General features: G+C 44.0%; 4 protein-coding genes across 10 annotated transcripts in view; 3 read left to right on the top strand and 1 right to left on the bottom strand.

Moving 5' to 3' along the window:
- The window catches only part of tut4 (terminal uridylyl transferase 4), a 37626-nt gene extending 26034 nt beyond the window's left edge, over positions 1–11592 (top strand). Inside the window, exon 31 of the transcript XR_005097821.1 lies at positions 11549–11592. The gene's annotated coding sequence lies outside the window, so the exon portion shown is untranslated. The remainder of the gene's footprint in view (positions 1–11548) is intronic.
- On the top strand, positions 58–4637 carry orc1 (origin recognition complex, subunit 1). 5 transcript variants are annotated; one of them, XR_005097822.1, is made up of 12 exons: positions 58–252; positions 718–828; positions 981–1212; positions 1291–1388; positions 1608–1709; positions 2130–2301; positions 2674–2781; positions 3119–3268; positions 3369–3488; positions 3767–3936; positions 4011–4153; positions 4216–4234. XR_005097822.1 is itself a non-coding variant. In XM_037250570.1 (12 exons), the coding sequence occupies exons 1-12, from the start codon at positions 197–199 to the stop codon at positions 4408–4410; spliced, it is 1602 nt and encodes a 533-aa protein (XP_037106465.1). In that variant the 5' UTR covers positions 58–196; the 3' UTR covers positions 4411–4637. The 5 variants fall into 5 exon arrangements, 4 of the variants coding, with proteins under 4 accessions (XP_037106465.1, XP_037106467.1, XP_037106466.1 ...); XM_037250570.1 differs by having other exon boundaries at positions 4066–4153; positions 4216–4637; XM_037250571.1 differs by having other exon boundaries at positions 61–252; positions 728–828; positions 4066–4153; positions 4216–4637.
- rfc4 (replication factor C (activator 1) 4) lies at positions 5245–9743 on the top strand. Its single transcript, XM_037250594.1, has 11 exons — positions 5245–5406; positions 5542–5659; positions 5737–5815; positions 6059–6138; positions 6261–6380; positions 6466–6609; positions 6689–6809; positions 7210–7335; positions 8947–9027; positions 9102–9218; positions 9559–9743. Exons 2-11 carry the CDS (start codon positions 5556–5558, stop codon positions 9655–9657), a joined length of 1071 nt encoding a protein of 356 aa, XP_037106489.1. The 5' UTR covers positions 5245–5406; positions 5542–5555; the 3' UTR covers positions 9658–9743.
- A 1481-nt stretch (positions 11593–13073) lies between the features above and the next one.
- Positions 13074–20366, bottom strand: prrx1b (paired related homeobox 1b). Of its 3 annotated transcripts, none has more exons than XM_037248627.1 (5): positions 20148–20366; positions 19745–19980; positions 16054–16229; positions 14397–14578; positions 13074–13828 (listed from the first exon to the last, which is right to left on the bottom strand). In XM_037248627.1, the coding sequence occupies exons 1-5, from the start codon at positions 20189–20191 to the stop codon at positions 13696–13698; spliced, it is 771 nt and encodes a 256-aa protein (XP_037104522.1). In that variant the 5' UTR covers positions 20192–20366; the 3' UTR covers positions 13074–13695. The 3 variants fall into 3 exon arrangements, with proteins under 3 accessions (XP_037104522.1, XP_037104523.1, XP_037104524.1); XM_037248628.1 differs by having other exon boundaries at positions 19745–19959; XM_037248629.1 differs by having other exon boundaries at positions 19745–20364.
- Between the last annotated feature and the right edge of the window lie 729 nt (positions 20367–21095).

Genomic DNA, 21095 nt, shown 5'->3' with positions numbered 1-21095 from the left:
AGAACTTTCACTAAATGAGACGTGCTCAAGGTTTCCATTTTTTGGCGGACGTGACGTCATTCTCGCGGGAAACGGCCGGTGGCAGCAGCCACCTTGCGTCGTCCAGAGTTGGTAGAAGAATAGTTCTCGTCCAACTTGTTATGGTTCAGCATTGCCCAAGCCGAGAACGGTGAAGTCTAACTGTCTTATTTCCAGAATGAAAACCAGACAGCAAGGAGAACCGTTGAGGAAGCTGAAAAACTTTGAATATGGGTAAGTACTACTCGTCTTTTCTAAATGTTTGATCAATTCATGGGTTAGCGTTACACATTCAACGATAGGTCAGAACAGACGTCTCGGAACATAGCGATTTAATTCCCTTTTCTTCCGTGCTTTGAGAATAATTGTCAATTTGTTTTGTATATGTGAAGCCCTTTGAGACTGCTTGTGATTTAGGGCTATATAAATAAACTTGACTTTTCAATCGGCAACTCAAATGCGAAAATATTCAGTGGCTGCATCTCGACAACTCCTCCATTCAATTGTCATATTTTTTGTTGTTTCATTTAACCCTTGCTTCAGGTCCTCAGGACTAACCTGGAAGATAAATTGCTCCTCAATATTGAAATCTTGCTCCTTAAATGCCAGTCTTTCTTTCGTAAAAAACGTTTTTTGGAGCCTTTGCTTCGAAGCGTTCTCATCTGGTTTTTCTTCTTTATTCTATGCTTCCATCACAAGGGCCGCCGAGGTGGACAATGAGAACGCTCCAATGCTGCTCGTCGCCACACTCCCCAAGAGATCCAAAAGGAAGTCCGCTCAACTCGTTTCTTCTCGGATCAAAAAACAATTGTGCGTGTTAAGACTCAACCATTAAGCGCGGTCGTCTGAATTTGGCAGATAGGCTTCTGATTAGGCAGATTTGCAGGATAAATGAAAAACTGAACACTGTTTCTGATTCGTAACTGAAGTTGTTCAACTTGTGAGCTTTCTGACTGACTCAGAAATCTTCTGGATGACCAGCCAAAGCCGGACTTGGACACAGAAGACGAGGAAGAGTTTGTCCCATCAAATACGGCACTGTATAGTAGCAGTGACGATGAGGAAATGATTGATGGTGATGAAGGTGAACTAGCGAGGAAAGGTAGACGGCGGCGTATGACTGAGCGTCTCCCGCCTCGTTCGGAGAAAAGCCCGTCCGCCGCTAGAACGTGCCGCAAAACGCGCAGCAAGAAGGTAAATGGTATGAAATCTGCCCGTGTTCACGGGCTTCTTAGCTCATTAGCACTAATGAATACCTACTTATCTACACAGGGAGAAAGTGATACTCCTCGCCATGGCACCCCCACAATCCCCAGCAGGTTGATGCCAGCCCCACAACCGAACTACGTATTAGAAGTGGCCAGAACAAGGTAAGGTAAAAAAAAAAAAAATTCAAACCTGCACTGAAATTCCAACAATGCGCAAGCACAACTTGTGTAAAGCCATCGTTTGAGTGTGAACGGACTGGACGAGCGTGTGGATAATGCTTGTACGGAAAAGCGCAATAGAAATCCAATGGTCATCTTTTTCATTTGATGATCGATCCATGTATATCAAATGTAATAAGTTTGAATATTTGTCTTGTTTAGGTTACACGTGTCGTCGGTGCCCGAGTCGCTACCCTGCAGGGAGCAGGAGTTTCAAGACATTTACAGCTTTGTGGAAAGCAAAATCATTGATGGCACAGGCGGGTGAGAGTTTTTGAACATTTTTTTGCCAGGAACACTGCGAAATGGATTGCAAGTCGTTCGTTGTTTGACACAGTTTTCAGAATGTGTTTGCATTTTCAAGCTGGACCCGGCAAAGGCAGCATATACGAACGCAGTTGACTTTTGCAGCCCTTCGCAAAAGCAGCAGACGGGGCTGATACGACGTTGCCACCTAAGATCTTGTTGCAGAATCCCGACAGCAGATTCTGTCACTTAGCCCCCTTCTCCAAGCAGGGGAGGGGGAGTGTATAAGAGGGCTTAAATGGTTGTCAGGATTTCTACTGAGGCAACCACTCTGCAGCAATTACATTCCAGAGGACCAAATCGCGAATCTTCCTGAACTGGTACAAAGCGTATCTGAGATGAAATGAAATGAGAGTGACATTGCGCCATGTGTTTTAGGTGCATGTACATCTCGGGTGTGCCAGGGACGGGCAAGACCGCGACAGTGCACGAGGTGATTCGTTGTCTGCGGAATGCCGCAAACGCCGACGAGATCCCATCGTTCCACTTTGTTGAGATCAACGGGATGAAGATGACAGACCCTCATCAAGCCTATGTTCAGATACTTGAGGTGAACAAAGTCTTCAGTGTGTGCCTTTCAGTCAGAACATTTATTCCCAGGAATGACTTGACTCCGTAGCACACAGAATGCTATATACGTAGGTGCCTTGCTAGTAGGGCTCTTTGTGGCTCTTTGACTAATGTTGCCTTCACTCCACTGAAATGTATGGAAAGCAAGCTAGGAGGCAAGTTTTCAGCCAGCACAAAAGCTCAGCCTTTTCCAGACTCGGGTTGAAGATGTGCGCAGGCCTTCAGCAGACCAGGAGCGTCACGTCAATACGTAGTACTCTGGTCATGCCTTCTCTATGCTGAGCCGTCAGTCCGTAGCGTTACGGGCGCGTGTGTTCATTTTCAACAGTCTCATTGCAAACATTTTGTCCAGAAACTAACGAGTCAGAAGGCTACAGCTGACCACGCAGCTTCACTCTTGGAGAAGCGATTCAGCAACCCTGCTCCCAGAAAGCAAACCACTGTGCTCTTGGTGGATGAAGTAAGAAGCATTTTTTAGTTCTACTTGTACTAATCATGGAATGGAATACAAGTTCCCATCTCATTTGTGAAAACAACACGTGCTTGTACAAGACTGAATTTGTTTGGGAATTTCTCTAGTCCGCAACATTTCAGCGCAGTCCAAATGATTTTAGGCCCGTTGAATCCCTTCCCAGACACTTTGGTTGGCCTGTTTACGCGTTCAAGCTAATGACGATGTCTAGCTTGAGTTGTAGGAAAGCATTCATGAATGTCAACTTTTGCCCACATCTCTAGAAGCCATGAAGTGTTGTTCAGCCTCAATCAACTTTTACGTCCTATGTACCTTCCATCTGTAGTTGGACCTCTTGTGGACCAGAAAGCAAAATGTGATGTATAACCTGTTTGACTGGCCCACGCGGCGCCATTCCCGCCTGGTGGTTTTGACCATCGCAAACACTATGGACCTGCCGGAGAGGATCATGATCAACAGAGTGGCCAGCAGACTGGTGAGCAAAATTGGGAGGGAGCTGCCGTCCGTCCGTCCGTGTCAGGATTGGCCGTGTTTTGTTTTATTCTTACGCATTGGTGATGTCCTTGTTTTTGCAGGGTTTAACTCGAATGTCATTCCAGCCCTATGGATACAAGCAATTGCAGCAGATCATCATGTCTCGTTTGAACAAAATCAAGGCCTTTGAAGAAGATGCTTTGCAGCTGGTGTCCAGGAAGGTACTGACCAGCACTCATTAGCAGATGAGTTGCTTCGCTACTCCAGGGGTGGGTTCCCTTGTCCTCGGGGTGGGTTCCCTTGTCCTCGGGGTGGGTTCCCTTGTCCTCGGGGTGGGTTCCCTTGTCCTCGGGGTGGGTTCCCTTGTCCTCGGGGTGGGTTCCCTTGTCCTCGGGGTGGGTACCCTTGTCCTCGGGGTGGGTACCCTTGTCCTCGGGGTGGGTACCCTTGTCCTCGGGGTGGGTACCCTTGTCCTCAGGTTGGGTACCCTTTTCCTCAGGTGGCCGCTCTGTCGGGCGACGCGCGTCGATGCTTGGATATCTGTCGCCGAGCCGCGGAACTCTGCGAGCACGCCGTCGCTCGTACTTCGGTCGCAAGATTGGTAGGGATGGATCACGTGATGGATGCGCTCAACGAAATGTTTTCTTCCTCCTACATCGCAAGCATCAAGTAAGACCCTGAGCGTAATCATTCATCCATTTGATGCCATGAAGTAATGGTGCGTGCTTTTTGTGTCAGTGCAGGAAGAGCTCCAATTCATCCATTTGATGCCATGATGTAACGGTGCGTGCTTTTCAGGTTTGCGTCAGTGCAGGAACAGCTCTTCCTTCGCGCTGTCATTGCAGAGTTTCGGCGCTTGGGTTTGGAGGAGGCCACTTTCCAACAGGTAAAGGAAGCAAATCACAATTAAAAAGCACGCATCGGAACCGTTGCCACCCTCGTGCGTAGGTGTTGATACAGCACCAGGCTTTGTGTCGGGTGGAGGGTCTGCAGTCGACGGGCGTATCGGAGGTTCTGGCAGTCTGTCAGCGCCTGGGAGCCTGCAGATTGTTACTGCTGGAAACCAGCCGCTTGGGGATCCTGCAGCGTATTCGCCTTAACGTTAGCCAAGACGACGTTCTCTATGCCCTCAAGTCGGACTGAAAAAGGGATCCTCTTTCATGACGGAATTGAGCTTTTAAATGACAAGTAACAAGCAGGCATGTATACTTGCGAAATTACAAATACACAAATTGATATGTTTTGTCCAGATATGATTTTACTATAGTTGTATTTTTGTCCTGTTTGGCAAAATGTGATCTATCCGTACTCAGTGTTTGTTTGTTTGCTCATGTCAATAAACTTTTGCATAGGGCTACTGTAGTCTAGTAGACATGTTTATTCGTATATTAACTGACATTTGTCTTTCTTTCATTGTCTGATCAACCCATGAAGCATTCTCACTCAATGTTACCAACTTAGCTCAGATGAGATGAAAAGTACTTTTCCATGACAGGCTCCAGAACGGCCCTGGTTCCACTCTGCCCTGGCTTCGCTTGGACCACCGAGGCCGATGTTGTCAAGTTTATTGACGTAACTAGCCCCTAGTCACAGACAAGTCTCAAAGTTGACAATTCTTCTCAACATCCCCCAATCACTGATAACTCACGGGAGGGCAAGGCAAAACGCACAAAACCCAAACTGGGGAAAAATGAGAACTCTTGAGAAGGGACCACAGATGGGAGATGGACTCGTGCGTGCGTGTGTGCGTCTGTCTGTTTGGCAGTGAAAGCCTTGGTTGTAATCCGGACGGGACTAGATAAACAGAATTGCTTACACCCGCTTCCCTTTTCGACAAGTCATCTCAAACATAATGTGAAATGAAACTGTAATAAGTGTGTTGTTTATGTCCTTGCCGAAATTCATCGTCGTCATCATCGTCACATCCGCAATTCGAAAAAATGTATTGGCTGATAACTTGAAAACGTCACCGGAAGTGTGTCACCCAGGGCGGGAAAATATCCTTGTCTTCCGCATGTAAAATATCACTGTCCAGTGTGAAGCCCAGCAATTTTGTTTCATTTTATTCAGGACACACTTTAGATTTAAAAAAGCAAGCCAAGCCGGTCTGGAGACGAGTTTGCGCCACGTCGTTAACAGGTAAGAGAATTCGCGTGCGTGCGTGCGTCTGAAACGCTAAGCGTGTAGCTTTGTACACATGAGCCAGCAGTCCGATTTCAGAGAAGGGTGAGGGGCTGCAGTGACCAGGGCATCTTTTTCTTTCCCGTTATATAGAGCAGCACGGAATCATGCAAGCATTTTTGAAATCAACAACGAGACCCCAGAAAGACAAGTGTGCTTCCGTTTCCAGCATTGAGAAGAAAGCGAAGCTGACTCCATGGGTTGAAAAATAGTATGTATCCGCTCCGCCATTCATTTTGTCCAATGAGCATTATATTCCTAGACAGATGCTTCTCCATTTTCTCATAGTAGGCCAAAGTGCGTTGATGAAGTCGCCTTTCAGGAAGAAGCTGTAGCGGTTCTCAAGAAGTCACTGGAAGGAGCAGATGTAAGTTTATTTACGGCAAAGTAAGAACCTTACGAGAGACGAACCGGAGCCTCCCGATTTTTTGTTTGTTTGTTTGGTTGTTTGTTTGGTTGGTCGTTTTTGCAGCTACGTATTTCCGAAACAATTTTGGACTTTTCTTAAAATGCTTCAGCCCTTCCCACTGGTATATATGGATTTGTGTATACTGTAGCTTGGAAGAGTTGTTCAACAGCAAAACTTCTCCAACTTGTGTCACCAATTTAGCTTCCAAATCTACTCTTCTATGGTCCACCTGGAACAGGAAAGACCTCTACCATATTAGCTGCTGCGAGAGACCTTTATGGGTGAGTGAGTGAGTGAGTGAGTGAGTGAGTGAGTGAGTGAGTGGCATGATCAAGGTTGCTTTCAGAGGAGTATTTGGACCGGGCGTCTTGATCCTGATGTGTCTTTTCTCTCCTCTATCCAGCCCAGAACTATACAAGCAGAGGGTGCTTGAGCTCAATGCTTCGGATGAAAGGGGCATTCAGGTCATCAGAGAGAAGGTCAAAAACTTTGCTCAACTCACTGTTGCGGGGACTCGGCCAGAGTGAGCATGATTTTAGAAGTCCTCGCAACATCCATGTTTTTCCTGCTTTGAAATTCAACGAGACATGCGTGCGCTGCCTTTGTAGCGGGAAGCCGTGTCCTCCTTTTAAGATCATCGTCCTGGATGAAGCCGACTCCATGACCGCACCAGCTCAGGCCGCGCTCAGAAGGACAATGGAAAAGGAGGCCCGCACCACACGTTTCTGTCTCATTTGTAACTATATCAGCAGGTGAGCACAGCGCATATCGCTGCCAAGCAAAAGCACAAAGTTGATTTTTTTTTTTTTTGTCTTTCTGTGTCTTGTGTAGGATCATTGATCCCCTCACTTCCAGATGTTCCAAGTTTCGTTTTAACCCCCTTGCCGATCACGTACAAGAAGAGCGTCTGCTGGAGATCTGTGAGAAGGAGAACCTCAAATACACAAAAGAGGTAGGTCATAGTAGCAATGCAGAAGTCCACTCAACACGCTGAAACGTCCAGACTGGCTCAGGAAATATCAGGAGAGAGAGAGATTTTACAAATATCTTACGGACCGATGAAATGGGAGTGGCTCTTGACAGAGCGGCTTGGATCCGTAGCGGCCGCAGAGCTCCGCTCCGCTTCAAATCAGATGCCGGCGCGCTACCGGTATGGGCGGCTATTATTTAAGACGAGCTGCTTGACCGTTTCCACTTCAAATGAACTCTAGAGTATTGTATCTGTAGAGTATTTATGTACGTCTATGGATATTTTCACGTGATTCAATTTCATTTACTTTGTATTTGAATGAAATGTCCTTTGTAGTTTCTTCGCGTTTCACTTATTTCATTTTTTTTCCTTTGGCCTTTAGAGTATCTTAGCACTGGCGAAGGTGTCAGAGGGAGACCTGCGCAAAGCCATCACTTTCCTTCAGAGTGCTGCACGACTCGATGCCAACGGTGAGATTACAGAAGTTGCCGTCATGGAAATAGCTGGGGTAAGATGGGATTTTTACCTCTTCTGGCTCAATGGCTTAGCATTTGTTCTCTCATTCATGTGGAATACACCATTCTCCATAGGAAGTCAAGGAAATCATTCTTTTTATATACTATGTGTGTGTGTGTGTGTGTGTGTGTGTGTGTGTGTTTATATGTATATACATATGTACTGTATTTATTCTAATTATCGCCCATATTCTAATAATCGCCCAGTGTGTGTTAGCGATGACGTAAATAAAAAACATTGATACCTCTAATTATCGCCCATGCTGCTAAAAATTCCCCCCAAAACTTACATTTTCCTCCGCGGCCGCATGTCGACGTCATTGCGCAAGTTTAAATATGACTGATTTGACAGCACGTCGAATGTCGCTTTTAAATTGTTTTTCTCCATAAACGATATATTTGCAGGGTATTTCAAAACCGTGCTTTGTTGTTGAAGTTGTGATGTACACGGGTCGTCCGGCGCTTCAGCCTGCTTGCTTTCTTTTGAAGGCTGATGCGACTTGGATTTTGTTCTCTTCATCTCTATATTATGATCCAATTACACTCGTCACTCCGCTACAATATCCTCACACAATTGCGTTATCGGGGCGTGCGCTCGAACAAGACGATTGCGATAACACGACATGCGCAACATGTGATGTGCGACGGTAACGTGTCGCGTCGATGGAGCGTCAATTGACGCACCCCGCTATTAGAGGTAGATCAAAACAGCCGCTGTTCTAGTGTTAAGAACACCAGTGAGATGCAGGTATTGCACACTACATAAGGAAAATATACATATCGCCCATTTCAGTGCCCCTAGGCAATTGGACAAAAAGTGTTCTCTATTAATCGCCCCCCCCCCCTGTTGGACATAAACCTTCTCTAATTATCTCCCTGGGCGATAATTAGAATAAATACGGTATACACACACACACACACACACACACACACACACACACAGACGGGGTCCTCAGTTTACGGCGGTCTGGAGTTACGCTGTTTCGTATTTACCACACACGTCTCCTATATTTAAAGCCTTTTTTTGACGGTTTTGCCTCGTAAAGCCGTCGTACGATTCATAACGTGCGTGAGAAGTAGTTTTTGCGCGCGGCGGAAGAATACACCTGTAGCGAGAGAGGCTGTGGACCGAGGAAGACCACTTCCACCATGTTCTATGGTGCCATTTTGGACCGTTGCGTCGTCTCTCTCTTGCAACGCCCCTTCCAGTGTGCAAGCCAACCACAGGAATAAAGGTAAGGAATTGTTTTCTCTTTTTTTTTATGACTTTACTGTTTGATTTTATTACTGTTCCGACTTACACCGAAGTTGGCTTTACATCGCCACATAGGAACGGATCAACGTCGTAAACCGGGGACCCCCTGTGTATAGTGTATAACGTATATATGGTTTTTACTCTGCTAGTGTTTTTTCCCTTATACTGGAATTGGCCCTGGTATATGTGAGCATGTGATCAAATTGGGACCAATATGGACAGTATTCGCAACCAGTATTAAACATTGATAAAAATGGATTCATTTAAGGCTTATGGATAGAGCTGACGTGACTGTAGGTGGCGGCTTGTTAAACGAATGAATTGAAATTGAAAGCCAATGTTGTTGCAGGTTGTTCCTACCGATAGGATCAACAATTTGCTTCAGGTCTGCTTCAAAGGAAGTTTCGAGAAACTCGAGTTGACAGTCAGGGTAGGTTGCTCCGTGTCACTTAAGACTTGCTAAGTTGCCATCGTCCGTCTCACGTCAAATCCTTTCTTTGTCAGAGCGTGGTGGATGAAGGCTACACAGCCACGCGGGTCCTGAGTCAACTTCACGACCGTATCGTTGAGCACGACTCGATGAGTGACGAGCACAAGTCTGTCATCGCTGAAAAAATGGCGGTAGGATGCACCTTGATTTTATTTGGCCTGATGACACGCATCCCCGCTACATGTGCTCTCAATGCATGCGGCATGGCAGTGGCGTATTCGTTTATTGCGGGGAGATGCGTTCCAGAAGCACTCGCGAAATTCGCAAACGGTATATGTATTATGGAGAAATGTAAACACCATTGTATTGACATTTCCAACGCAGTGTACGTTGTTGGCCGCTAGAGGGCATGGGTGTATCGCAAGTTCATTTGAAGTGAGCGTGGTTTACCTTGTCAAGTGTTGACGGAGGGAGGCTGGCTGTACGAAGTCAATTAACCATCAACTCTAATGTTTTCCTTGTGTATTTCAGGTGGTGGACAAATGCCTGGCTGACGGTGCCGACGAATACATGCAGCTCCTCAGTCTATGTTCGGTAATGTTCAGCTGTGAAGTAGTTCAGACCCCCTGATCCTTGATTTCTTTCTTTTCTTTTCTTTTCTCGTGTTGAACTCAATCCCAAATGCTTTGACTAATAAAGTAATTGTGCTCATGAGACACCTTGAGTGGGAAAATGATAAATTGAGCTTGTTCGTGAAAAAGGGTCCATCCCGGCCAGTCTGATGAGCCCTTTAAGTATTTTGTTTGTGAATCTTGTTTCAATGACTCTTAAGGTTTGACCCTCGTGAGGGAGGATAAGTGGTTGATTTTGTCTAATAGTCGATCTTCCACAAAGAAATCCCTTTGGAAGAGCGACACACGCATGACGTCCAGCAGGGGGGTCCCGTAAGACAGCCGGCCAAAGTGGATGCCGTTTATTGAAATAGAGAGAGCTGTCTAATGAAATCCCACAATTATGTGCAAGTAAGAATATGGCCTAGTTTACATACCAACAACGCTGCGGTTGCTTTTTGTTGGTTTATGGACGGAAGATACTCTTCACCTTCCCTCCCTCATTTGAATGGTTTTACAAAAGACGTTTGTCATTGCATGCTGATGGTACTCCTCTCTACCTCCACTCGGTCAGCGAAGATGCTTTTTAATAGGCAGCTTGAGCAGAAAGTGTCCCTTCCATGTCAAAGTCTGATAGTGCCTGCGCCGTGTCCGGATGTCTGCTCTTAGCCAAAGGCAAAAACACCAAAAGTCCCAATATGGGTCTATGAACTGGATGCAGTCATTCTATGTATAGACGATTCCTCAGAGCTCACATCATGTTCGGCACCGTAATTGTTGTTTTGCTTGCTGCCTGAACTGGACCTCTGCATTGCTGAGATTTGAAATTCAAATTCACAGAGGACTCGGGTGCTTAGAGCACCCATTTAAAGTTAAGCCAGACACATTTCACATTATTATATAATAAGTTATGTATTGAGCAAGTCATTAGGGCATGGTAAAATCAAGCGTATGAATCACACAAACATCCTGGGCATCAGAAAATATTTTTGGCCAAAAAAGGAAAAAGCCAAGCTTACTTTGAATAGTCCTGTAAAACAATAACGGATTTTGTCATGTTATCGAACATTAACGAGCTCACGGCAACAATTATTTTATTTGGATTGTTTTGCGCTGAGGAGAGAAGCGGTGAGGGAAAAAAAAAAAAATCTTTTTTCCAAATTGACTTTATAGTCAGGTAAATATGACACCTGCATTGGATATTGTGCGCATGAGCAGAAAGTGGCATTTTTCAATGGGGCAAAACATCACGCGGTTTCTTTATTAGTTCACAAAATGAGATTTGACTTTTAAAAGACATGAAGTAAACGTCTTTGAAAAAGTGTCTAATATGGATTGGTTTCCGCACAAATCATGCTAGCTGAGCGCTCAGCCAGCTTCACTTTGCGTGGAAACTCCAAGAATTCTTTTGGTTGTTCACGCAAACCACACACTGCTAACAGCTGTGAAGTATTTCAGACCCCCTGATCCTTTTTTTTTAAATTAATTTCTCGTGCTGAACTCAATCCCAAATGCTTAGACTAATAAAGTATTTGTGATCACGGGACACTGACAGCAAACCAAAGGTCAGGTTTGCAAGTTTGAACGCAAAGGGGGGGCAGGTGACGTTAACGAGAAGCAAAGGAAAATAGAAAGGGGAAACACGAAAAGGTTCTGTAAAGAAGGCTTAAGAAATGTTCCTTTGCGCTCTGTTGCGCATTCTGCATGCAGACTCTCCACCCCTCCCTCACTCTTACTGTCTCCTCTGTAATGAGCTCCAGATGTGCTGTTGAAGACCCGAGTGGGTGGGTGGGTGGTTGAGGGCAGGATTGGTGCCGAGGGCGGGAGGGAGGGAGGGAGGGCAGGGTTCTTGCATCGTATGTCAGAAGAGACTCGGGGAATGCTGTCATACCTGATGGAGTGGCTGGCCACGGCCCGCCTGCCTGCCTGCCTGCCTGCCTGCCTGCCTGCCTGCCTGCCTGCCTGGGGTGAAGAGGGGGAGGGAGGGAGGCAGGAGAAGTGAGAGGGTGAAGAGTGCGGGGTTAGGGTTAGGGGGCTCTGGGTGGGTGATGGGCTTTAGCTTAAAAAGAGTTCCACATCTGGAATCACTTCAGGTCAGCCCCGACTCTGGCCATGAAAGGTGAGACCAGGCGCCTGGCAGGGGAGAGGGGGAGAGAGGGGAGGGGAGGGGGAGAGAGGGACAGGGTCTGACACTGGACATACCACAGTCAGGGATCAGTGATCAGGAAAACAACCAAGAGCAGAAAAAAAACATCTCCAAAGAAAACAGGAATATCCTTTTTTTAATGTGGCATGCAAGACGAGAAAAACGTCCAAGCCACATCAGCGAAGCGCCGTTTGATTACGACAACGCGCCGATCGGCCCAAAATCCCGTAGGGAACAAAGCTCAAGCAATCATTCATTTGAGTCAATTACCCTAACGTAAATAAGGATGAAATATTTAGCGCAAAGGAAATTGGCTGCTTTTAGATTATATGTCAAAATCAGCTTTTTTTTTTTTTTTTTTTTTTAAACAAGCTGCTTTCTTTTTGCACTCAAAACAGTCTCATTGTTAAGTGTAAAAAGATTCAGCAGTCGTTTAATATAAAGAACCGAGTACAGCAACGTCTCGTATCCAGAGATGAAAATACTACGGTAGCGCATCGGCGTATTCAATATACTTATCCATGAATTTGGTCGAGGTGTAGAAAGAAAGGGTGTTTGCTCTGTGTAGTATATTTAAAACGAGTACGTACACGATTCTGCCAGGTTTTCCATATCTGCACAATGACTGCAAATTGGACAGCAATTCTTGCAAGTCCGACTGGCACATGGCGTACATGAACAAATGTTGATGTTTTTATTGTACAGCTTATTAGGGGCCAGGGAGAAGGAACAGCATCAATGGCAATTCAAGAGTTCAAATCCCTTCATTGAAAGACGCTCGTAAATATCTGGGCTTGAAGATCAAATTGTATGGCTAATGCAATCATCTCGAAATAAAACACACAAAGCATAGCTTGAGGTTTTTCTCTGAGGAAAAATTCAAGTTGTAAATCTAGCTCTAATGGCTCTCGCAAGGGGTCCAAGATCATGTTGCTCTCTAAACGCTCCCAACCATAAACATACCCACTTCTTATGGTTATTTCTTATAGTTAAATGGGCACAATTTATCGGGCTGGATGCCTGCACTCATATATTTTTTTGTATATATAGATATATATCTATATATCTATATCTATCTCTCTCTCTCTATATATATATGTATATATATATATATATATATATATATATATATATATATATATATGTGTGTATGTGTGTGTATATATATGTGTACGTATATATGTATGTGTGTTTATATATATACACATACATATATATATATATTTCTTTTTTACTAATTGCATTTGATCTGCTATGAGATCTACTGAATTGTAGACTGTGTACTTTACTGCTTGAAATCCATGTTTTTATTAATATACATATTTTTTTCTGTTACACATGAATGAACATCAAAATGATCTACTCGGAGATACAACAGCCTCTCGTGTATATTGAAAACTTGGGGTTGTCATTGGTATAACGTGGAGAATCAAATCAAAAATGGAGTCAGAACCATGGCTGTTACTAATACTGTTTAAAAGTACAGTGAAAAAAAAGTCGTCAGAGGGCGTCGTTTGACTCTCGCTCCTTCTGTGCCCGATAACGGCACAAAACGAATGGGGAAAAAACATCTTCCGTATCAGTCACGATAACAAAACTACACAGATATTTGATTACAACATCAAGTTGAGATGTCTTTAGTATAAACAGTGGTTTGTAAGACAAACAAAGTCTTGGAGTAAAACGTTTTTTGCGTCACTCGGTGACCACATTTTGCATTTGTTGTGCAAAAATCTATCTCACCGAATTTTGAAAGTAAAAAAAAAAAAAAAAGCAGAACACTCTGGATTATGTGGGATGAAACTCCTTTCCAAAAAAGATGGTTGTCTGTTGGGGTGGGTCCAGTGGTTTTGAAGGTCCGTCCCCGAACGGATATTGGCGCACGCACGCACGCACACGGTGTAGTAGCTTTCAGTTCACCGTGGGAACCTGGTTCAAGCTGTACTCCTTTGCTTTGAGCCGCAGGTTGGCAATGCTGTTTGCCATGTTCATTCCCTGGGACGCGTTAGTGTTGGAGCAAGTCGGCGGGTAGGTGGCCATGGCGCTGACGCGGCAAAGGGAAGGAAACAAAAGATGTCAAAGGCTTTGAAAAGTTCTGAAATTCCAGAAAAGTAGCAAGCAGTATTGGAAAAGTCAAGTCACGGTATGACCTTTTATATAAAAAAAAAAAAAAAAAAAAATCTTTTGACTGTTTGAAGGCTCATGGATGATTTGAAAACCCAATTATCTTGGTTTGCATGGAAACCACTGAATTGTCTGGGTGACCTTTGCGCTTAATTCACAAAAGTATTTTTGACCGACAACAATGTTTCTTTGTGTTTTGACACTAGGTATTTTCATACAGACGCTCTCAAATGACGACATGGCAATCAGTGTTGCACCTGAATGCGCTCAAAGCACTTTTATGTCCCACTTTTATGGTGTGATTGTGTTTTTGGGGCAAACAAGTTAAGAAATAATACATTCACTAAAAACAAAACATTCGTGAAATATTTTGAAGGACGAACTTGGAAAATTCAATGCACTGAACAAGCTGATTTAAAATTTGTGAAGTGAACTTTGAGCTAGTTTATGTAGTAAATGATGTAGCTTTCTTTGCATGTGAGACCAACCTGTACGGAGCGGCGCTACCCCAGGAAAGATAATCGTTTGGCCGCGGCGCAGGGCGTGGGACGATGGGCTGCTCCACTGCCGTGACCTCTCCGGAGTAGGATTTCAGGAGCGAAGCGTTCTTGCTAGCCAGCATAGCGCGCTCGTTTCGACGAAACTTAGCTCGCCTATTTTGAAACCAAACCTGCAAAATGAGACGCTATTTTTAAAAATCCACTCTGTAAAGCGAGCGACACGGATCGTACCATTGTAAAGGCTGCGATGACCTTTCCGCACACCTACATACGCCAATGGGATCTAATTGGAGCGTTATTCCTCTTAACCAATCAAATATATACTATATCATATCATATAAAAATGGAGCATGTAGGTATGATTCATGAGCTAAGCCTGTAATGAGCCTCTAACCTTCCAAGCACAGGATGCTAAAACTCCCGGCCGGGGCAGCTAATGTTGTTGCTCACTGTGAAATCATATCCATTATTAGATGGGGCTTGCTGCATGATGACGCATAGCCTCGGGAATGAGCTCAAAGACTCTATTATCAAAGGATTTCTGCATTTCTTTCTGCCTGCTACACATTAATCACAGATGTGCTCCTTCTTGCTCCAAGCTCACAATTTCCTTTTCCCCATTTTTTTTCTGCAAGACCATTTTTGCTGGTGTTGAAGCACAGGGAACTCGCTCGCACATAATGTGTGCGTGTGCGCATATCTGTACGTCGATATATCTTTCTTTCTTTCTTTCTTTCTTTCTTTCTTTCTTTCTTTCTTTCTTTCTTTCTTTCTTTCTTTCTTTCTTTCTTTCTTTCTTTCTTTCTTTCTTTCTTTCTTTCTTTCTTTCTTTCTTTCTTTCTTTCTTTGTCTCTCTCGCTCGCTCGCTGTGGCTTTGGGCGTAGCTTTTAAAAGAAGCCCTCTCCAAATGTTTTACGACTTTTAAGAAGCCAGACAGGTGAGAAACGTCTGAATTGTTGCTGTTATTGAATACTGTAATCATGTGTCATCCAAACGTATCTGCAGGGAGGGAGTACAGTCAAACTACTGTCAGCAAATTGTGATTGCCTGGTGCATAAAACGTCTTCTCACTTGTCTGTGGAGCTACTAAGGCAAAGTGCAAACATCCTCAAAGGCAATTAGCCTCTTAGTATAAACCAAGAACTAACAGACGATACCAGGTGCCCCACTGCGAGAAGAATCCCGACTGGCAAACATTTCGAATGTCACGCTTGAGAAGTGCGATAAACATCGAGTGCATTTTGTCTTGAGATTTCAGGAGCCGTGGAGATTCCTCAACAAGCAAATTTGTCATAGCGTTCTGTGTTCAGTCAAAGCATTACTGACTGCAATTTAGGCTTCCCCGTGACTTTGACATTTTATGGCTCTATTTTTGATCAAATGTTTTGTTTCAGAGGCACTCCTGCAAGAAATCCCGATGGAAAAAAAGAAAAGAAACTTATTTCAGAGCAAGTTAGAGCAACTCTGTTATTTGTAATTTCACGATATTTCATCGAAATATTGCAAGTGATATTTGTTCCAATAAGTCCCAGACTGCAACCCATAAAATAAAAAAAATAAAAAAAGTGAATATGCAAAGATGGATGGATTCGATTAGATGTGTCATGCCATGCCATGCCATGCCATGCCATGCCCCTGTTGTTACCTGCACTCTGGCCTCAGTAAGGTTGACCCGGCGGGCCAGGTCTTCTCGAACAAACGCGTCGGGGTAGTGCGTTCTTTCAAAGACTCTCTCAAGAGCCTGGAGCTGGCTGCTGTTAAAGGTGGTTCTGTTCCTGCGCTGCTTCCGCTTCTTCTTTTCCTCCGTGTTCATCTGCTCATCTTTGCCCAAAGAAAATCAAGGCGCAGTTAGGTGTCTTGTCGTTTGAGTGCAAAGAAAGCAAAATGATCTGAAAAGGGATTTTGCTTCAGGTAGAGTTGCCTATCAAAAGCACTGCAAATCAAAGAGCCATTGTAATGCCATATATACTGTAGCTAGCTACCAATCAGAAACTGCTTTTCATTATTTGCTTTACATTTGCCATTTCTTGAAAGCGCAAGCCAGGAGTAATATGGTGTGAATAGGGTTGCTTGCGTCATTACAGGTGGGGATGAACATAGATTGTTGAATATGAAGAAATGTCCATTTTGGACTTTGAAATAGGAAGAAGGGTGAACTGATTCTCAACCACTAAAAGATGATCAGGGGTGCCCATGCAAATGAGCCAATTTCACTTCCCTTTTCTTCAAATCCATATGTTTTTTTTATTCATGACAAATGTGTCTGTGTAGTGGCACAAAGAACAATTAAACGCTCTTCCTCTAGATGCGGGTTTATTATCATGACGCTACAAGATAAGCCAGTACATACGTAAATATTACAATTAAATGACGTATTATATTACTTCACTGGTTCTTCTATATCAAACAATTTTCTTAGGTTCATTTACCTGACATGTTTCGGCGGGTTCTTTCGCCTTCATCATGAAGGCGAAAGAACCCGCCGAAACATGTCAGGTAAATGAACCTAAGAAAATTGTTTGATATAGAAGAACCAGTGAAGTAATTGAAAAAGAAAAAACAAGATGAACCTAGTACAACTACGACGTATTATATTACTCCAGGATTCGTATTGCTTCTGTACAACTTTAAGCTTCCCAGAAGAATATTAGAAGAATGAATTATAATCACCCAAAACAGTCCAATAAATTAGAAATGTTCTTGTACTAATGATTAACTGTTATTCTATGACTTGGCAGTATTTTATATTGCAGACGTATATATGAATCGGGACGTTATACCTACTGTTGCCATCATTTGCTTTTGGTTTTACCGTCTGAGGCAGGCTTGTCTCTCATATGCAAATATTTTTCAACAAATCAAATGAAACGGGAATATACAGAGGACTGAAAGGGGAACAGCTCGTTGTTTTCTTCATTTGTTATTCTAAAATGCCCTCCCTATAAGCTCCATCCATCCATCCATCCATCCATCCATCCATCCATCCATCCATCCATCCATCCATCGACAAGTGTTCAGGGTCACGGGGGGTGCTGGAGCCCATCCCAGCTGACATTAGGCGGCGGCGAAAGGCAGACTCCAGCGCGCGCTGGTCACCAGCCAGTCGTAGGGTTAGGGACAAACGAACAGCCGCACCCACATGCACGTTGTCACCGAGCGGGAATAGATCGCACGCCACAAGTCAGCCGAGTGTTCACTATCGGCGACCCAAGCCGAGTCCTATAAAGCATCAAATCAAACTGGGATTTTTTCCTCTTGCGCTATTACAAGTTCCAATAGTAAATACAGTCAACTGGACGGAAACTATAGAATGCTTCAGACTCCAGGAGCGTGTCGTTTTAAAAGACTGAAGAAGCATTCATCCAGCCAGCCACTATTTGCACGGCATCCGTGATTTCAGAAATAAGGTTCATTTTGACCGGCTGTCAGTGACATACTCGTATTAGATTCAATTACTGGTTGAGAAGTTGAAAAACTTGTTGACCTCTAACCCTTCATTAAAAACAAACAGTCGCCCGTCACACAGTAATTGATGAGAGCAGGTCAATTACTCAAATGATTTTCTCAGCGTTGTCACGCCATGTTCTCGTAACTCTTCTCCATTTCTGTTGCCCTTTTTTTTCCTTTAAATGATATGATTATTCACTATAATGGTATTTTTAGTAGATATCTCATTTTGTATTTTCTGAGCGTTGTCACGTAATGTTCTTGTAAGTTTTCTCCATTTCTGTTGCTCATTTTCTTTCTTTAAATGATATGATGATTCGTTCTAATTGTATAATTATACATCTCGTTTGGTATTTTCTGCTGCGCTGCTTCCTGTAAAAATAAGTTGTGTATTGTATTCTTGAGAAGCAGCATATTTAAGACTATATTTAATACTATTTAAGACTTTCCATGTACTTGACTCGACTGAAAAAACGTATTCAATTTGGTAGATGGAATTGTAGAATAATAATAATCATCATCATTATCATAATAATAATAATAATGGCAAAATGAATCATATTCAAGATTTTGTTCGATATAAATCAAATACCGTGTGTGTTGCTGTTAATGCGTGCGGGTCTGAACAAAATGCCAAGTGAGTCTAATTTAATGATAACTGCATGTCTCACAACAAGGTGTTACAGGATACTGTTATACATGTTTAGAAACATTTTGTCTTTTTTTCTATTCATAAAAGCGAATAAACAAATGCTTGCTATTAGTTTGCCATTTATTAGCAGCTTTTGATCGAAAGCGTGTCCAAACGTGACGTACAATCTTGCCAAATAATAATAACAACAATAGTAATAATAATATTACAATAACAATAATATTACCAATAATCATTTCAAAAAGGCATCGTCTTTTTTGCTATACTACAATGCTAAAGAATTTATGAGTTAAAGCTGTTCCATAATATTTTTGTTGGCTATTTGCAATTCCTAGCGTTAAAATGGTTCATTTAATGAACAGCAGATGAACGTTAACAATGTAGTCGGAACGCATATGCTTTTCATGCCTCGGGTTTGTCGGGAAAGTGATTAATTCCACCTGCTGTTTTAAGTTCCAATGTGATCGAGTGACAAGTTAGTTCATTTCTTAATTGTGAGAGTAAAGACAGGCGCGTTACTCATGACAAACCATTAGCGTCCAATAGTCTGAGAGTGTTTGACAGCCCCAAAATAATCGTAAATTAACGATATGACCTAGCCACTTCCACTCGCATTTTTCTCTGTCACTCCTCTCATTTTCAAAGATAACAATAACAGTCATTAAGGCCCAAAAGGTTTGGAGAGGAGAGGAGAGAAGAGAAGAGAAGAGGAGAAGAGAAGAGAAGAGCGGAGCTAGCATTCACTTCCCCGACGGAGAGGTTAGAATCTTTGTTTTCGATTGGCTCGGCTGGCAGCGCTTATTAAAAAATTCACTCGGTCTTAGCTCCAGCAGGCCGGCGACGCTCGTGAGAATAAGCGGTCTGGAAGACGGATGCGTGCATGAAATAAAAGAGGGGGAAAGTAAAGCTCCATGTTTTCTTCGTTCCCCGGCCAGCGCTGCACAAATTCCCGTCGTCTATTGAGTGCTTTGTGGTCAAATGGCTTGAAACGCTGGCAGTTTTATTTTCATCCTCGTTGCAGACAAAGCCATGGCCTCACTTACTTGCCATCACACTCCGTTGCCATCGAAGCTCGGTGGGAGAATTAACGGTCCAATTTAGGTGAGATGATGAAAATGCGCCGCTAGCACGTTTATTTTGTGCACGCGCAGATATTGCCATCAAATAATTTTAAAAAGTTAGTGCCGGCCGGGGGATTTGCTTGCACACGGCGATTTGAGTAGGCCGAGCGACTTACTGTCCTGTTGGTTGGTGTCGCTTCCACTCGTCAGTCCCGGGGACTCCAGCATACTTCTCCCGGCTTCCCCGACGCTCTCGTCCGCCTGGTTGCCCACCATTTCCCCAGCTTCTTCCAGATCCAACAGGTGACTTACGGAGAAGTTCTTTTTGGCTTGCAAGTTATCCAGGTTGGACGAGATGGGGCTCTCCAGGCGGTTTGCGACCGTGGCCTGCCTGTCCATTACGTGTGCATAACTGGAAGTCATGACGCGACAGGGCAACGTAGAATTGGCCGAAGCGCCAAAGCAAAGCAAAGCAATAGATCCTTCTTAGCTGACAAAATCAAAGAAGAGGAGAGTTCATTTGTTCATATCCAAATGAGCCACAGAGGGCTCAATCAAACGTCAAGCAAAGTTTTCTACCTGTCGCTTTCCCGCCCGTAATCAAAGCTTTCTCTCGTATCCATACAGCGGCGAGAAGTTTTCTCACAAGAGAGATGGTCTGAATTGTGTGGCGGCTGGATCACATGTGAGCATGGGAAGGGCCGCTCGCTGCTGCCTGATGACGACCAGATGTTCAAAACGCGCTGTGTCCTTTCAAAGTTTGCACAACTTCAGCAAACCAAGGAAAGAAAGACCCCCCCCCCCCCCTCTCTCTAACTGTCTCTCTCTCTTTCTCTCTCTGTCTCTCTCTGTCTGTCTCTGTCTGTCTCTCTCTTTCAGGCTGGCTCACTGAGTGGAGCCCCATAATTACGTGGCACTGCATGTGTCTGACTTTGGACGGGGCCCCTCAATAAGTCACTTCCCCCCCATTGGAGAAAAGCAAAGCATCGTTGCCATCAACACTCTCCTTGGGCTGGCAAAGCTCACAGCGTAATGAGGGTGAAGGCAACATGTTAATGGTCACAACATGGCACAATAACAAAGCCGCCGAGGTAAATGTCCCTCTTTTCACTTCAAATAGCATGTCTGTGTGTGTGTGTGTGTGTGTGTGTGTGTGTGTGTGTGTGTGTGTGTGTGTGTGTGTGTGTGTGTGTGTGTGTGTGTGTGTGTGTGTGTGTGTGTGTGTGTGTGTGTGTGTGTGTGTGTGTGTGTGTGTGTGTGTGTGTGTGTGTGTGTGTGTGTGTGTGTGTGTGTGTGTGTGTACGTAGCTAGCTTGCTTCCAATGCTGAGAGGTTCTGAGTCCTGTCAGCTCAGGTCTAATGTGCGGGCTTTGCATGTTCCGGCGCTTAATCCGTACAACGGCATCCCGCTAATGATGCGTACCAATTGCCTGTACGTGTGACGGCGGTACGCGAGTCAGCCAGGATAGAGCCGACTCAAATGAAAACACATTATGACACATCTCAGCTTTTCAAATGAAGAAAGAGA

Source organism: Syngnathus acus, chromosome 4 (genome assembly GCF_901709675.1).
Source record: "Syngnathus acus chromosome 4, fSynAcu1.2, whole genome shotgun sequence".
NCBI lineage: Eukaryota > Metazoa > Chordata > Actinopteri > Syngnathiformes > Syngnathidae > Syngnathus > Syngnathus acus.
This window is presented reverse-complemented; position numbering and strand designations above follow the sequence as displayed.

Excerpts from the sequence above, each read along its gene's own strand:
- orc1 (XM_037250570.1), top strand. The coding sequence starts at position 197 with ATGAAAACCAGACAGCAAGGAGAACCGTTGAGGAAGCTGAAAAACTTT. Across the intron at positions 3,269-3,368 it reads ACAGAGTGGCCAGCAGACTG|GGTTTAACTCGAATGTCATT; the intron begins GTGAGCAAAATT and ends TTGTTTTTGCAG. Across the intron at positions 3,489-3,766 it reads TGCAGCTGGTGTCCAGGAAG|GTGGCCGCTCTGTCGGGCGA; the intron begins GTACTGACCAGC and ends CCTTTTCCTCAG.
- rfc4 (XM_037250594.1), top strand. The coding sequence starts at position 5,556 with ATGCAAGCATTTTTGAAATCAACAACGAGACCCCAGAAAGACAAGTGT. Across the intron at positions 6,139-6,260 it reads GCTGCGAGAGACCTTTATGG|CCCAGAACTATACAAGCAGA; the intron begins GTGAGTGAGTGA and ends TCCTCTATCCAG. Across the intron at positions 6,610-6,688 it reads ATTTGTAACTATATCAGCAG|GATCATTGATCCCCTCACTT; the intron begins GTGAGCACAGCG and ends TGTCTTGTGTAG.
- prrx1b (XM_037248627.1), bottom strand. The coding sequence starts at position 20,191 with ATGGATACGAGAGAAAGCTTTGATTACGGGCGGGAAAGCGACAG. Across the intron at positions 16,230-19,744 it reads CGACACCAACCAACAGGACA|ATGAGCAGATGAACACGGAG; the intron begins GTAAGTCGCTCG and ends CTTTGGGCAAAG. Across the intron at positions 14,579-16,053 it reads TTACTGAGGCCAGAGTGCAG|GTTTGGTTTCAAAATAGGCG; the intron begins GTAACAACAGGG and ends CTCATTTTGCAG.